The sequence below is a fragment of the Sorex fumeus genome, unplaced genomic scaffold, assembly GCF_029834395.1.
Source record: "Sorex fumeus unplaced genomic scaffold, SorFum_2.1 ptg000064l, whole genome shotgun sequence".
Classification (NCBI taxonomy): domain Eukaryota; kingdom Metazoa; phylum Chordata; class Mammalia; order Eulipotyphla; family Soricidae; genus Sorex; species Sorex fumeus.
Window position 1 is genome coordinate 1,332,733 of NW_026606121.1, and position 15,605 is coordinate 1,348,337.

At 44.9% G+C, this 15,605-nt stretch overlaps 1 protein-coding gene across 1 annotated transcript in view; it reads right to left on the minus strand.

The window, feature by feature from the left end:
• Nucleotides 1–11,973: 11,973 nt before the first annotated feature.
• The window catches only part of LOC130036625 (cytochrome P450 3A12-like), a 31,886-nt gene continuing 28,254 nt past the window's right edge, over nt 11,974–15,605 (minus strand). Inside the window, exons 12-13 of the mRNA XM_056128517.1 lie at nt 14,514–14,676; nt 11,974–12,057 (exon numbers count right to left, since the gene is read on the minus strand). Coding sequence (XP_055984492.1) covers nt 11,983–12,057; nt 14,514–14,676 — 238 coding nt within the window. The 3' untranslated portion in view covers nt 11,974–11,982. The remainder of the gene's footprint in view (nt 12,058–14,513; nt 14,677–15,605) is intronic.

Below are 15,605 nucleotides of genomic sequence, written 5' to 3' on the forward strand. Positions count from 1 at the left end.
ACTCGAGTGAACAACTTGTAGACGATGGACAACAGGCAGATGGGGCGATAGTTGCCAATATTGTTGATGTCTTCTTTCTTGTACAACAGAGCAGTCCTGCTGGTTTTCCATAGGGATGGAACCTTGCATTCAGACAGGTAGCATGTGAAGAGCTGAGCCAGTGTACTGACGAGTATTGGGGCAGATTCTTGAGGTGTTTGGTTCTTACCTTGTCTGAACTGGGTGCTGTATACTTCCTTATCGATGAAATGGTGTGTTGGATTTCGAAAAGGAGAATGCTGGAAACGACATATCAATTCTGATGAGTTTGGTATGTGGGCAGGTGGACATGGCTAGTGTAGATATTCAAGTAGAAGTCGTGGATAACCTTCTCCATTGCCCTTCTGGAAGAAGTGATAGATCCATCAGGACATCGGAGGGCAATCATCTTGGTCTTATAGCTGGTGAAGGACAGGCAGGCATTGCGAATACTTTTCATGGCTTCTGCCGCATCGGCCAGCGCTGCTGCTCATCTCTTTGAGGTCTTCCTTTATCGCTTCTCTGCAAAGCTTTGCGAGGCTGGATGTTAGCGTGTGATTGCCTGAGACTCGCGCCAAACCACATTGGTGAATGAGCATGAGAGTTTCCAAAGAGTGTCTTTTTGTGGCTTTCTCAATCTCGGCATTCCTCGCAGAGCCATGGAGGTGCTGAACCAGTTGATCGTATTCCTCTTCGATGTTGTCAATGATGGTTTCTTCCTATAGGTAAGGCTAGAAGATCATATGCTGTGCCACGATGAAATTCAGATCAGCTATATGTGAGGAGAGCATCTTATCTTACTATATTTTCTCCCTGGCTCCCTACAGACAATTTAATGCAAGCCGAATTCCTATCAGACTATACTCTGATAGATGAAAGATTTTAGCTTCTAACTTGAATTTTAATAATTTAAATACTAGCCTAAATTTTAATAATATCATTCTCAATATGTTACCTTTGCTTTTAAGTTTCAGTATGTCGTTTCATTATTCCCTATGTATTTAGTCACTAAAAACAACCTCAGATGTTTAAATATATTCATTATTTTCTCTTGAGTTGCCTTAGAAACCTATTTTATATACCTTAAGAATTTGAGGAATGTTTGTATGTTTATGCATTTATAGGTGATAGAGAAAATATGATTTTATACAATCGAAAGAAGGTTGTTTCTAGACTGGAGAATAGTATGAACTGCTTCCGTTCTTTCCCCATCTCGCCCCTGAAGCTCTTTAGTTTATTTTCTACAATGCCAGACAAATTCTCACCCTGTGTCATGTACCATACCTTCACCCCTTCCTGTAGTGCTTTCTGTATTTCTAGGCATTGCTGAAAAAGAGAGACTATCTATCCAGTATGGGTTATCTTGCCTAATTCCAGCCTATTGATTCTTTCTGTATAGTGACTATTAAGGATGGTGTATCCACAAATTGTTAATTCCAGTTATCTTTAGGCAACTCATTTGTATAATGGGATAGTGGGAAGAATTTCTGGTATCAGCCTCTTCTGCATCAGCTTTATCTCACTGTAGGCCTATGTGTTAACTGCATGATGATTTTGTTCATGTCATTTTTACCATTTTTACCATATAGCATTCAACTTGTAGTCAGAATTTTTTTCAAGTACTTTGCATGGTTTGTCCTTCCTTACCTAAGTGTTAGAGAATAGATACTATGTATGGAATCAGAAGGAAGTTCAGTGAGGTGAGGAGAGCATTACTAAAGGAGATGACTTTATCTTTCATTGGGGTGGGGTGGGGGCGGCATGGGGCCCCAGGGGCTATTCCTGGCTCTGTGCTCAGGAGTGACCGTTTATATTGCCAGGGATGGAAGAACCAGGATCAGCCATATGCTATGCAAGGTATTATTCCCATATTCCAACCCTAAGGAGACAGCTTAAAAAAATTATAACTAAGGATTTTCATTTTATTTCAATGCCCTACTAATATTCAAGCTATTCTTTGCATTTTTTTTATTTTTGCAGAGAACAGATTTTAAATCATTCTTGTTTGCGATAACACCTCATTTACAGAAGGCAGCCATTGTTTTAGTGCCTTTCAATAAGTAAGGTAATAGCAACTTTCCACCCTCTTTGTTTTAATTTTTATTAGCAAATCCACCCTCTTTTAAAATCAGTTTATTTTTAGATTTAAATGTATGGCCTTTTGGGGGGACTGGGGATATTTGGGGGCCACACCTAATGGTGCTCAAGGCTTACTCTTGGCTCTTTGCCTAGGCATCATTCCTGGTGGTGGTGCTCAGGGCACCATATATGCCTAGGATAGAACCCAAGTCAGCCATGTGCAAGGCAAGTGTCCCACTACACTCGCCCCCTAATCTCTTTAAATTCTCAAGGACCTTGTTAAAAAAATCTCTTTTCTGTTTGTCGTCTCAGTGTCCTGTTTATGCACAAATATTCAAAGGTCATTCTTCATTGTCATATAGGACATTCTTCTCTACATATGTATCATTTACATTTGAATTTGCCTTAGTAATTTTGTACTGTTTTGGAGTACTAGTTCTCTCAGTGTCAGGGTAATTTTATATTTTTTCCTGAATATTAACAGGCCTGTCTATATTTAGTCCTCAATGTTGACATAAAACCATTAGTTTTTTTCCAATAAGAAATTTAGATTGATAATTTTGATTTCTCTGTAGGCTCAACATTCTGATGGTAAATCTCTGTTTAAACCTGGTCTAACAGGTTCCAAAAACACCTAAACTTTTAAAATCGCTGGGTTGCACATCACTCTAACCTCTTGTGATGGTGCTGCTTGCCCAGGTTTCAGGATTTCTACTTCTGATTTTAACCTGACTCTAGCATTTGAATACTCCACAGGACAGACAGGCAGAAAGACCACAGACTGACTACAAACACCACATGCACACATATACACTTGATTGATCTGACCCTACAAGAATGGCAGGGAGAAAACTGATGGAGTGAGAAAGTAAGGAGCAGTCCCCAGGTCAAAGTTAGCCCTGTCAGCCAATTGGAACCTCCCCCCCCCCCCCCACACCATTTTCCAGCCTGACAAGCCTCTTTCCTGCTTGTTAAAAAATGGGTCAAGTACAAAAGGGAATGTCCTTCCACAGAGGCAGGGTGGGATGGGTGAGATGGGGGGTGGGAGGGATACTGGGATCAGTGGTGGTGAAGAATGGGCACTGGTGGAGGGATGGGTACTCAATCATTGTATAACTGAAACCCAAGCACAAAATTTGAAGGTCTACAACTGTACAAAGGTCTCATGATGTTTCACCAATAAAAAATTTTTTTAATAAATAAAATAAAAATGGGTCTAAAAAGCACTGTTGAATTGTATGACTGAAACAGAAGCATGAAAGTTTGTAGTCTGTAACCGTACCTCACGGTGATTGCCACTCAATGCCTCTTTTGCAAACCACAACACCCAAAAGGAGAGAGACAACATAGGGGAATGCCCTGCCACAGAGGCAGGGTGGGATGGGGGACATGGGGGGGAGGGATACTGGGATCCGTGGTGGTGGGAAATGGGCACTGGTAGAGGGATGGGTATTTGATCAATGTATAATTGAAACCGAAGCACAAAATTTGTAAGTCTACAACTGTACCTCATGGTGTCTCACTATTAAAAATTTTTTTAAAAATTTTTAAAGAAAGAGAGCGCTGTTGATAACATAAAGCCGGCAAAATAAACTATGACAACGTTGCTGTAAGCCTCAGATGGTACCATTTTTTTCTTTTTATGTCACATCTGGTGATGCACAGGGGTTACTCCTGGCTCTACATTCAGGAATTATTCCTGGTGGTGTTCAGGGGACCATATGGGATGCAGGGAATCGAACCCGAGAATGCCGCGTGCAAGGCAAATGCCCTACCCGCTGTGCTATCACTCCAGTCCCCTATTTTTTTTCTTAATTGACTTTCCTTATAGTCTCCCGGCGAGGACAGCCATGCGCGGGGGCAAGAGACTGTGCTGTTCTCTTCCAGGAGCTGGGTTTATAGTCTCTGGGTCTTGGCCATTGATGGGATTACCTGGCGCCGGGGGCAGTTGGTGGGTGTGACCCCTGCCTACTGGAAGATGGAAGATCTGAGTGGAGAATGCTCAGCCCCGATCTGAGCAGGCTTGGAGATCTCAGCCCCAGGACCCGCATGCCTGTGTTCCTCTGCCTGTTCCTTCATGCGTGTGGAGAGTGGTCTCAGCATGGCTGTGGCTTGATCTGGAGGTCTTCGGCTGCCAGGGATCAGCTCAGGGCGGGGAGGGAAACTCAATCCGCCCCCCTCCAAGGGGCGGGTTTTTATGATCTAATCCTTTTAATGAGCATGCCGCATGCTTACATTCAGGAGTCATTCTATTCCAGACCAATTGGTGTACCATCTCGAACTGAATAATGGGTTCTGAGACTTTGAGTTCAGTACTTTCTTTGGGTCTCTGGACAAAGTTGGAGAAAAAAGCTCTGTTGCTTTCTGAAGCAAGGAAGTTAGAGACACACCAGAGGGCTCGTCAGCACAAGGTGTTAGCCTTTCCCAGGACTGGTTAGTGCACAAACGGACTTGGGCAAAAATCCCGGCAGGCTGGTGCAACAAGGAGTATGGGTATCTTAGTACTCCCTCCCCCAGCAGGTGATCTCAGGTCCAAGTTGGCAGGGCACAGGAGCGTGTGTTATGTCAGTCAGCCTCCCAACACTCATTTCTATAAAAAAAAAACTTTCTATTTGAAGAAAAGAGAGCCTGGCAGGACAGCCCGAGCAATGTCCCGCCAATCATGGGGAGTGTTAAGCGATAGAGAAATAGCATACAGTATCGATTTGGTCCAATGCCTTAACGCCATCCTCCTTAATGGTGCTGCGCAGATCCCTAAGTTCCTGAGAAGAATGGGGGGTCCACGTACAGGGCACCCCTGGCACTACACATGCTGAATAAAGGGAGGTTACATCCATCAGGACATTGGACAGCTCAGGAACTGGATACGGGGTCGGGGTGGGGGCAGTGGCAACTGATAGTGGGGCTGAGGAGGGCAGATAACAGATTCATCAGGATTCATCTCAGCAAGGCCCTTAGAAGCAGTATCTGACTCCTCCCCCACAAGGGCTGCCCTGGGTGAACTTCTGTCCCCTGGGGATGTAACTGAGGCCTCCTGTGGAGTTCCTGCTTCTTCAAAAGACCTAAGACACTGGTGAAGGGCTGAAAGGATGGCAAACATTTCAGGGGAAATACTTTCTTATCTCTCATCTGAGCCCTAGAGGCCAAGAACTGGATTTGGGACCCTGTGAGTTTGGTGATCCAGGGAGCGATTTCACACACATGTCCTCCAGAAGCCTCACCCTGAGAGCGGCTAAGTTTAATGCCACAAGAGTGTAAGATTTCCCGCATATTGTTTAAAATAACAGTGTCTGGAGCTGGTAGCACCCATGATTGCCAGTAGAGGGAAAGAGAAGAGGGGAAACAGGGGTGAGGAAAAGGGAAGGGCAACTGTTTGATGCTTGCCCAGCTGGACTCCTCACAGGATTTTAAGGCACCCATGGCATTAGAGATTAGGTATAACACCCCTACCAAGTTGCTCCCTTGCAGGGCAAATCTCCTTCAGCAATCGCAGGATCCACGGAACCGCGAGTTGGAGCCAACTCAGACCCCCATAGCCAAAGCCATGGGGCCAATTCAGTCCCTCTCCACAGTCACTCACTTGGTGCGCCTCATTCACACATTCAGAATTCAAAGGTGTAAGGGGGAAAAAGGCTGCTCCAGTGCTTTGTGCTGGCAAGGTCAATGAATGAACAAAGAGACAGCTCAGGATTACACACAAGTGCATGGGAAAGGTAGAAAGAAAGACTAGCAAGAAAATGAGACAAGGAAAGATGGTTGAGGGGCTGAAGAAGTCCGATATTTCCCTAGATCAGGTCAGGGAAATGCACTGTCTGAAAAGCTTCATAGATTACTTCGTAGGTGCCCTAAGTTTGGGCACCAGATGTTGGGGAACAGGTTTTCTCCAAGGTGCCCAGACACATTGCACAGAGCGTTCAGGCAGACGTGGAGTGAAGGATGACAGGTGCGTGAAGAAACCACTCCGGGAGACAGTCGATGATGGTTCACTTTGTTGCCAAATACACACATATTTTATAGTGGGTCTCTTCTTAAGAGAATGGTCCAATCACATAAAGTTTATCATTACTGACCTATCACCTTTCCAGCTCTGCTTTGCCCAGACCCAATCCCATTTAGGACTAGATGCTACAGTTAGGTGACAATTCTTGGAGGGTTGAGTAAGATTCTAGGCTGGATACCTGGTGCTTGTAAAATCCACCCAGACACTCCCTACTGGGTCACTATGCAGGGACAGGTCTTATCTGCTATTCAGGGACAGATCTCTCTGCTCTAGCACCTGTTGCCATTCTTCACAGTTTGGTTTAGTTTGTTTGCTTGTTTTAGGGAGGTTAAACTCATAGTATATAACAGTAGGCATCTTCGAGTGGAAAGTGAGCAGCTTCTGTGTGGTTCCAAACACTTCTGTTTCATGTTAACGGATTTACCCACTGAGATGCTCCTGAGAACAGTCACATGGGGCATGGCCCCAGGCATGCATCACAGAGGGACTGTGTGGGAGGCCCCGTGCTGTGTTCTGTGTCCTTACTGACATGGTCAGTCTCTGCCCTTGTCCACTCTGTGTGCCACTGTCTTGTGGTCTCACCTTTGGATGTGGTGGCGTCTGTTGGGGCTGCAGGGCTCTGTTGTGGCCTCTGTGCAGCTCTGGGGGTTTCTCGGGGTGAGCCTGGGTCACCCAGATTCTGCGCCAACTTTGATAACCCACCAAACAGCTTTCCATGCTCATCTGTAGCATACAGATACCAGCTCCAATTTCTCCACATCTTCACAGCTGCCTCTTGTGCCCTGTCATTTCTTAGTGGCCACCCCAGTGTCTGAGAACTGCTCAGGCTTTGGGACTTGGCTTTGGGTACCACACTGGGTAACAGTGTGAGAACATTCTAGATAGAGATGGAGAGACAGACTCGGAACATGGCCCAGGGGAGTCAGCTGTGGGCTCCCTGGGGTCATCCGTACTGCTTCTATCACTGATGGTCACACATAATGTGTTTGATTGAGGCCCATTGTGAGGGAATTATATCAACACCCTCAGCCTTCATCACATCATTTATAAAATAAGTGTAAATAATCCCTAAAGAACCCAGCCCAGCCCCTGCAGAGACCCCACCTGCCAGGCTGCCTCTTGGGGGTCTTTAAGAACTCCAAGTGTCCCTCAGGGGCACTACCCATCCTGGCATATGACATCCTGGATGCTGGCAGGAGTGTTCAAAGGGTGCAACTAAGAATTGCCAGCAGTGGATCAGAGAAGACAAGAGTTGGAGCAAACACAAGCCATGCTACCTGCGGTAGCAGGGAGAGACGTGAGCTCCAGCTTCTTCGGCAGAAGGAATAAGAAGGAATAGGAAGCCTGGCTGTTTGCCATCTGCCTGTGCTTCAGCGGCTCTTTCAACCACCCACTATGAGGGGGCCCCAGGGTCAGCAGTGTTTGGTCACTTTACTTCCTGGGACTCAACCAGCAGCTGTGAATCCAGTAGTGTGATCTGGGCGGGACTGACCAGAACACCCCACCTTTTCCCATCTCTGGAATTTCCTACAACCCCAGGGTGGAAAGCCGTCCCCCAGGTCTCCCTGGGGCAAAATGTTTTTCTCCCTATTTCCCATGGTAAAGCAAAGACAAATCTCAAAGCGTTATAAGAGTGTGAAGGGCTCCCCACCCCTGTCCTTCATTATAAATTCAGGAGATTGTCGAACACACAGGGGTGGGGGGGTGGGGAAGGTGCATGTGACTGTGCACACCACATGTGCGGGTTGTCCAGGATTTGACACAGAGTCCTGCGGACCCAGAACTTACCCCCGAGAAATTCCCTCAGATTCCACAGAGCCTCAGACAAAACCCTGCCATCCTCCAAGAGACACCACTACTCCACCTTCCAGGAAATGTTCCAGTTCTCCACTGTCCATCTCCTCCTTCACCTCTTGATTAACAATGATTGGATACACAGTCCTTTATTCATTTATTTTTGGTTTATTGAATCACCTTGAGACCAGTTACAAAGTTGTTCATGATTGGGTTTCACTCAGACTATGTTCCAACACCAGAACCTTCACCAGTGTGATTTCCCACCACCAACATCTCCGATTCCTTCCCATCCACCCACCCTGCCCCTTTTCCTCTCTCTTTCTCTCCCTCTATCTCTCTCCTCTCACTCTCTCTCATTCTTCTCACTCTGTCTCTGTCTCTCCTTCTCTCTGTGTGTCTCTCTCTTTCCTTTCGGGTATTATGGTTTGCAATACAGGTACTGAAAGGATGCACAGCACTTTCAAAGCCTCATCAAATTTGCAGTTCACCCATTCCAGGCACATGTTGGAATATATTTCAAAGCACCCCGTTGGAGCAAGTAACACAAACCTTCGTTTTCTTGTGAATCAAAAAGTTCCGTTTGTATTTGGCCATGCACTAGTCTAAGTTGCACCCCAATGCAACCTCAAGGGATGCACCTTCCCCCCTCGGGCTGTCAGGAAGATGGTGCCAATGGTTTGCTGGACACTGGCTTGCCACAGATCTTCTCTGGGTGAAGACCAAGACACCAAGCAGGTGTCTACTGGTGCAGCCCAGTGTGTCAGGCCCACGTGGCTGCACTCCTGGGTCTCACCCTTCCCTGAGTTTCTAGTTCCTGGGGAGAGCTGGACAAGTTGATTCAGTCACCTTCAGATCAGCTGGGATCTAGTGGAGCCCGCTGTATCCACGGACTTTAGATTTGTCCTTGTCGGCACCACCTTGCTTTGTCACCCCTGCCCTGTGATCAACAAATTCTCTACAGAAACCTGATTCCTTTCAGAGTAAAATGAGATTTTTGCCCAAGATCCGCCCAGGAGATGCATCCATATTGTGCTATCACTACCAGTCCAAGAGACAGTCCAGGAGTTCAGGAGGTTGTGTCATTTCTGCCAGTCACTGTTCAGATCCTCAACACCACAAAGATCCCACAGATTCAAGGGTCACTCCACAGCACAGAATCAAAAATTAACATCTGAGGTGCCAGAGCAATAGTAAAACAGGTATGCCGTTTGCCTTGCATGCAGCAGAGCCGGGTTCAATCCCCAGCATCCCATAGTGTCCCCCAAGCACTTCCAGGAGTAATTCCTGAGATCAGGGTCAGGAACAACCCCTGAACATCGGTGGGTGTGGCCCCCAAAAAGCAAAACAATAAGTAAATAAAAAGCTTTTGAGTTATCTCTGGGCATGATCAAAAAACTAAGTAAATAAATAATAAAGTGTCACTTTCTAAGTCATTTCTGTGGGAAATGTGTTTCTCTATCTACACACCAACACTCATCTTCTGCATAGACACAAAACATGGGCTGACACTGGCACCATCAATTCCCACCTGAACTCATGGTATCATTCTGCTCCTGTCCCTGTCCCTTCCTTTCAGTCACAGCCGTGAGAATCTGGCCTCATCTTTGCTATGAGGCAGATTGGGTGCATCCCCGCTGTAGGCTGCCCTCCCAACTCACAGCTGCCTCTCTCACCCTCCCTTTCTCTCCATCTGTCCGTAGCACTGGCCACTCTCGCCAGGCCACCCTCTTGCATGGACCCCAACTGCCTCACATGAGTTCCCCCCCCTTCGTGGGACTATCTTCCCACCCAATTTGGGCTTTGGCTTGAGCCACTGTTGCCCCCTGCTGGGTTCTGTCTGCCCCTGCAGTGTGTGTCTGCCCACCTCATGGTGTAGTTCTGAATTATTCAGGAAGGGAAGGGAAGGCAAAGGAGAGAGAGAGATGGAGGAAGAAGGAAAGATGGAGGGGAAAGCAGGGAAGGAGCAGAAAACAAGAGCAAAGAACTCTCGCCTGCTGGGACCATCTCAGATCATTGAGAGCTTCAGCCCTGGGGTCCAGTCAAGAATACACAAAACTTTTCTGACTCAGTTTATTATGTTTAAGATTTGGGAATTGGGGAAGCAGTGCAAAGAGATGGGGGTATGGTGCCACCAACAGGTCAACCTGTACCTGTGGGGCGAGTGCATGAGCAGCTAGATGGTGCCTTCAGGCTTCCTGACACTCCAAAAGTGCCCCTGTGCCTTTGGCCAGACCCCAACTACTTCGGACCAAGATTACCAAACCACCTCCAGCTCAGCTATGCAAGCTCATTTATTGGCCTTATTTCAGAGACTCATAGATAAATCTCGAAAGAGATCAAAAGTTACAGTTAATCTCAGACCCGCACATGGCTGGACAGACTCGGGTAAATCGGAAGTGGGTGGGTTGGCCTGGTGGCCCATTCGACAGGAGTCCCCAGCAGCCACTTACTTACACAATCCAAAATCACCGCCATACCCCCGGCCTGATTCCACCGTGTCAGGACAGACCTCACCAAGGCATAATCTGCTGAAAATTCTGGTATGTGGATTTTGTGACTGAAATCTCCAGGCTTTCTCCGAGTTGGGGTCGGCCACCTCCCCCACTTCCCAATACACATGGAAGCACTGGCAGTCAGCCCCATGAACCAACTCCAGCCCCACCCTGTAAGCTCTACCACTAGCCTTGCTTCATAGACCCCTAAATAAATCTCGAAAGAGATCAAAAACCGCAGATAAGTTCAGACCAGCACATGACTGAATAGACCGGCGTAAATCGGAGGGGGGAGGGTTAGCCAGGGACCCGCTAAAACAGAGCCCCCAGCAGCTGCTTGCTTCCACAATCCAAAATCACCACCATACCCCCGACCTAACTCCATGTCTCTGAATGGACCTCAATAAAATATAATCTCTTGAAAATTCTGGTATGCAGGTTTTGTGACTGAAGTCTTCAGGCTTTCTTGGTATTGGGGTGGGCTATCTTTCCCCACCTCCCCATACTTCTGGAAACCTCGGCAGTCACATCCAAACCCCAAATCAGACACCCAGTTGAAAATCTACTCCACCCTTACCATTCTGATAAAAATAATGAGTTCTCAAAACAAACAACATGACCTCTTAGCATCTGTGTTGCAAACCATAATGCATAAAATGAAAAGGAGAGCGAGAGAAAGAAGGAAAGTGCCTCCCATAGAGGGAGGCTGGGGATAAGGGGTGGGAGTTGGGGGATGGTGGTGGGGAAACAGGGGACATTGGTGGTGGGAAATGTACACTGGTGAAGGAATGGGTGCTGGATTATTGTATGACTGAAAACCAATTATGAGCAGCTTTGTAATGGTCTATCTCACGAATATTCAATTTGAAAAAAAATTTTAAAAAGTAATGTGGAGTTCATGCCCAGTTCGAACAGCTTAATCAATGACTGAATAAATATCAGAACCCCTACATTTAAAAAAAGGAGTACAAAGAGGTAAGAGAAACAGTTTATTGCCTTTCAGAAACATCAGAGGAGATGTGACAAAAATGCTAAATTAAAATTGAACAATGAGTTTGACTCTGTTAATTGTTACAAAATATATAGGATTAAACTATGAGAATGATTTATTGATTAATAGAGTAAATGTCACTTAATATATCAAGATCACCCTAGCTCCAAACTGTGCTGATTAACAATGTAGAATCATGGACACTTGCTGGTACAGTTCTGTAGCTCCTCTCTGATGCATGCAGAGCCACCAGAGAGTGTTCAGGAAAGAGAAGATCACCAACGCACTCTGAGCACTATTCAATATTCAAAGTAAAATATGGTGTTACCCCTTCAGTCACCACAATGATTGTTGTGTAAATTATAATTTTTTTATTATAAACTTTGAGACACTGTCATTGCGTCATCTCCTTTACTTCACTCAAGACACACAACTCTGAATAGGATGCGATAAGTGAACAGAGGCAGTAGCTGCCCACCAACGGCAGTCGAGTCAGTTGGTTTCATTACTGGGATTTATTCACAAAGTAAATTGGGCTCTCTAGTGTTCTGAGATGAAGCTTCCTTAAAAAATAAAGAATCAGGTCAGGCTCCACTCATGAATCTTCATCTGCGCTCAATCTTTAAAATGATGGGTTTCTCTGGTTGAATCAGTCCTTGTTTTCCAAACTTCACAGGAATCTGCAACAGTGAAATTATCACAGGAGAACTGGTGAAGAGAGCAACAACCAAAGCAAAATAGAGAAGACACACGGAGAACAAAAATGTTTGGGGGAAATATTTAAAATTATGTTCAGCATCATTTGCCATCAGTTATTTCTACATGTTCTAGAATACCAGAGCAGGATGACAAAAACATTAATCTGTGTGTTCTCTAACAAAATATTTAGAATCCATTCTGGTAGGCTGCAGAGCAAAATCCCATTGGATTGTACTGGTTTTTGGAAATTAGATTTTCAATGAAAAGAATAAGCATTTAAAATTTAAACCAGGTTCCTAGGCAGTATGGCAATTTTGGTTTCTAGGCATTTTTTTCCTCAGAGGCATCTAATCTAGAACCTCATGATGTCAAATGTGCTACTAAGCTGCCTCCTGGGCTCCAATGGCAAATTATATGAACAGTCACAGGTTAGTTGTGTGATAGATTGGGGCAAGATCATGATTCTGTTACTGATGGGAAGCACCCCTTGAGAAGCCGTTTGCATGTTTTCTAACAGCTCCTGGAGCTCAGATGCAGAATAAACACTGAGTAACTGGAGGCCTTCACCCATCCTTTTACCCCCTTTCTCTGCTAGTCACTTCTGAGCCGCTGGGAACAAGGACTGACCATCCCCCTCCGATCCCAATTGACTGAAGGGACTAAAATTCTCACAGAGATAGAGAAACACCAGCCTGAGGCTATATGGAAGCTCCTAGGGCTCATCTTAGACTGGCAAAGAGAAGATTTCTTTCCAGTCCAAAGTTCCTGTTTCTACAGGGGCAGGACTGCTATGAACCTGCCTAAAACCTACAAGTAAGATGTTCACATTCATCACCCTGTACAAACCTGAGAAATTCTTTAAGGGAAGGAGCTAAAGAGTACATGCACTGTAGCACTGTAGCACTGTCCTTCTGTTCATTGATTTGCTTGAGCAGACACCAGCAACGTCTCACAACAAATTGTGAGACTTGTTATTACTGTTTTTGGCATATCGAATACATCACGGGTAGCTTGCCAGGCTTTGCCATGTGGGCAAGATACTCTCGGTAGCTTGCCGGGCTCTCCAAGAAAGGCGGAGGACTCGAGCCTGGGTCGGCCGTGTGCAAGGCAAACGCCCTACCAGCTGTGCTATCGCTCCAGCCCACAGAGTACATGCATGTGTCCTAAAATCTAAACCTCATACACCTTGGTTGGTTTTCTTTAGGTTCCTCAAAGGAGAGAGCCCAGATTTTTTCAAAGAACACATCACACCACACTTTCAAATTTTTTAAAATTCTGTCTGCAAATAGAGGTGCATCTCTATTTCCTAAGCACGAGTCAGAGACATATAAAACTTTCACGTATCACAAGTAGTACATGCTCAATTTTTCAAAATAAAATGGTTAAATATGTATCTAGCCACGCTGCAATGATAGCAGATCACTTCTTAAGCATGGATATAATGACTGTGCTATCCCATGGGAGTTTGTGGACAAAATAAGCTAAGCTAAAGACATGCTTAAAGGGGAACAACACGAACAAAACTGGGTTGTTAATAACAAAGGATTCATTTTGATGGCAGAATGAATGGAAGCAGCCAAAAGGGACTGATGATGGAACAGAGAAGGGGCTCTGGGCTCTATTGGGAATATCACTAGGGACTTGAAGGAGAAGAAAATGTAGGGTATACCATGGGAAGTGTTCCTACACATATTAGAAACAAAGGAATCCAGATGATCTAGAGCAGGAAATATGAAGTCAAATGGTCAGGATCCCTTGGCTATGAGATCCTTCCTATCTTTAAATCAGCTATGTTTAAACTTGGCTCCTTATGAGAATCAATGGGAGCGTTTTTAAACCCACAAGGTTAAATTATTTTAGAATAATGAGATGACCATTTGTTTTAAAGTCAAAATATTTTTGGTGGGGGGAGGGACATAGCAGGCAGTGCTCAGGGAACCATTTAGGATGCCAGGGATTAAACACTGTCGGCCATGTGCATACAAACTTATCTCCTTATTATCACTCCAGCCCCAAAGATGGGGTTTTTATTTTATAAACACCCTGATAATTCCATTTTATGGTTATCACTAAAGGAGCTTTCTCTAATATTGCTGATAAAGAACATTGTTCCTGGGTATAAAGTGGTCATCCTGCCACCCCTGATTCTGCAGAGGAGCCTTTCCTTGCAGATACTGACTCAAGTTTAAAGGACTATGTACAGTCATGATACAGTCATGATACATGAATCCAAAAGATCTCTTCAAATTGACTCTTGTTAAAGTCACAACTAAGCACACCACACTTGAAGAATTCAGACTCTAAAGAGCTGAAAAGGGACCTTTTGCCTATAGAAGAAGTTACTAAAGGATGAGTGATCACCTGTACATAGACATGGGAGATCACTCAAAAATCACCTCCCAGTAGAACATCATTGATACAGAGTGAACTGTCTGACCTGTGTTTCTTCACAAGGTTTGAAGGTGAAGTTCTGCAGTGTTTTGACAACAGCAAGTTTCAGGTTCATGAGAGCAAACCTCATGCCAATGCAGTTCCGGGGACCAGCTCCAAAGGGCATGTAGACATAAGGACTGATGCTGTCCTTGTTCTGACTGCTGAACCTGGTTGCAGATCATTGGTGGAAACAAGTTAGTGAAAAATAAAAAAGCACAAGAGTTACATGTTTCATATTATCACTGAGATTCCTCCATCAGTGAGAATCAGTCACTGAAATCTTCAGTGGTTATTTGGTTATTAGAATGATAGAGTACAGATTCGTACCACACCTATGCTCCATAGGGCTTCTGGTATTGTTAAGGAGATCTTGTTTTAAAAATTTCACTTTCATGTGACATCTTGTGGCATTTGTTGATATCTGAACTTTTTTCAGTACAAGACCACAGTCCTCCACATGACTGGGACCATGTCTTAAAATTTAAAATATAAACATACATTTTAAATGTTGGGTATTTCACTGCCTAGCCAGTTCCTGACACAGTCAACACTACCTCTCTGAAATGAAAATGAAAAGAAAATGTGTTTTAAACACCAAATTATATTCAAGTAGGATTGAAAAAGATCCCAGTTGAAGGAAAAGTAGGCTTCTTCCTCTATTCAGCTCACGCAGGTCACATACTCTCTGAGGACCAAGACAGAAAAAAATCATCTCACTTGCTATTACTTAATTCCTCCCTCTCCCTGGTCCTCTCTTGTTCTCATAATTGATCCCTCATCTGTCCGTCCTGCTAGGGTATTAAATCCTTGAATGCTATTTTAATTCTGAATTTTTTATCAATGTTCGTTTGTTAAGAAATATATTGATTTGGGACTGGAGCAATAGCACAGCGGATAGGGCGTTTCCCTTGCACGCGGCTGACCCGGGTTCGATTCTCAGCATCCCATATGGTCCGCTGAGCACCTCCAGCAGTAATTCCTGAGTACAGAGCCAGGAGTAACCCCTGTGCATCACCAGGTGTGATCCAAAAATAAAAAATAATAATAAAGATTGATTTGGGCACGGTGATTGTGTATTTCAACAGAGTTCTTAATT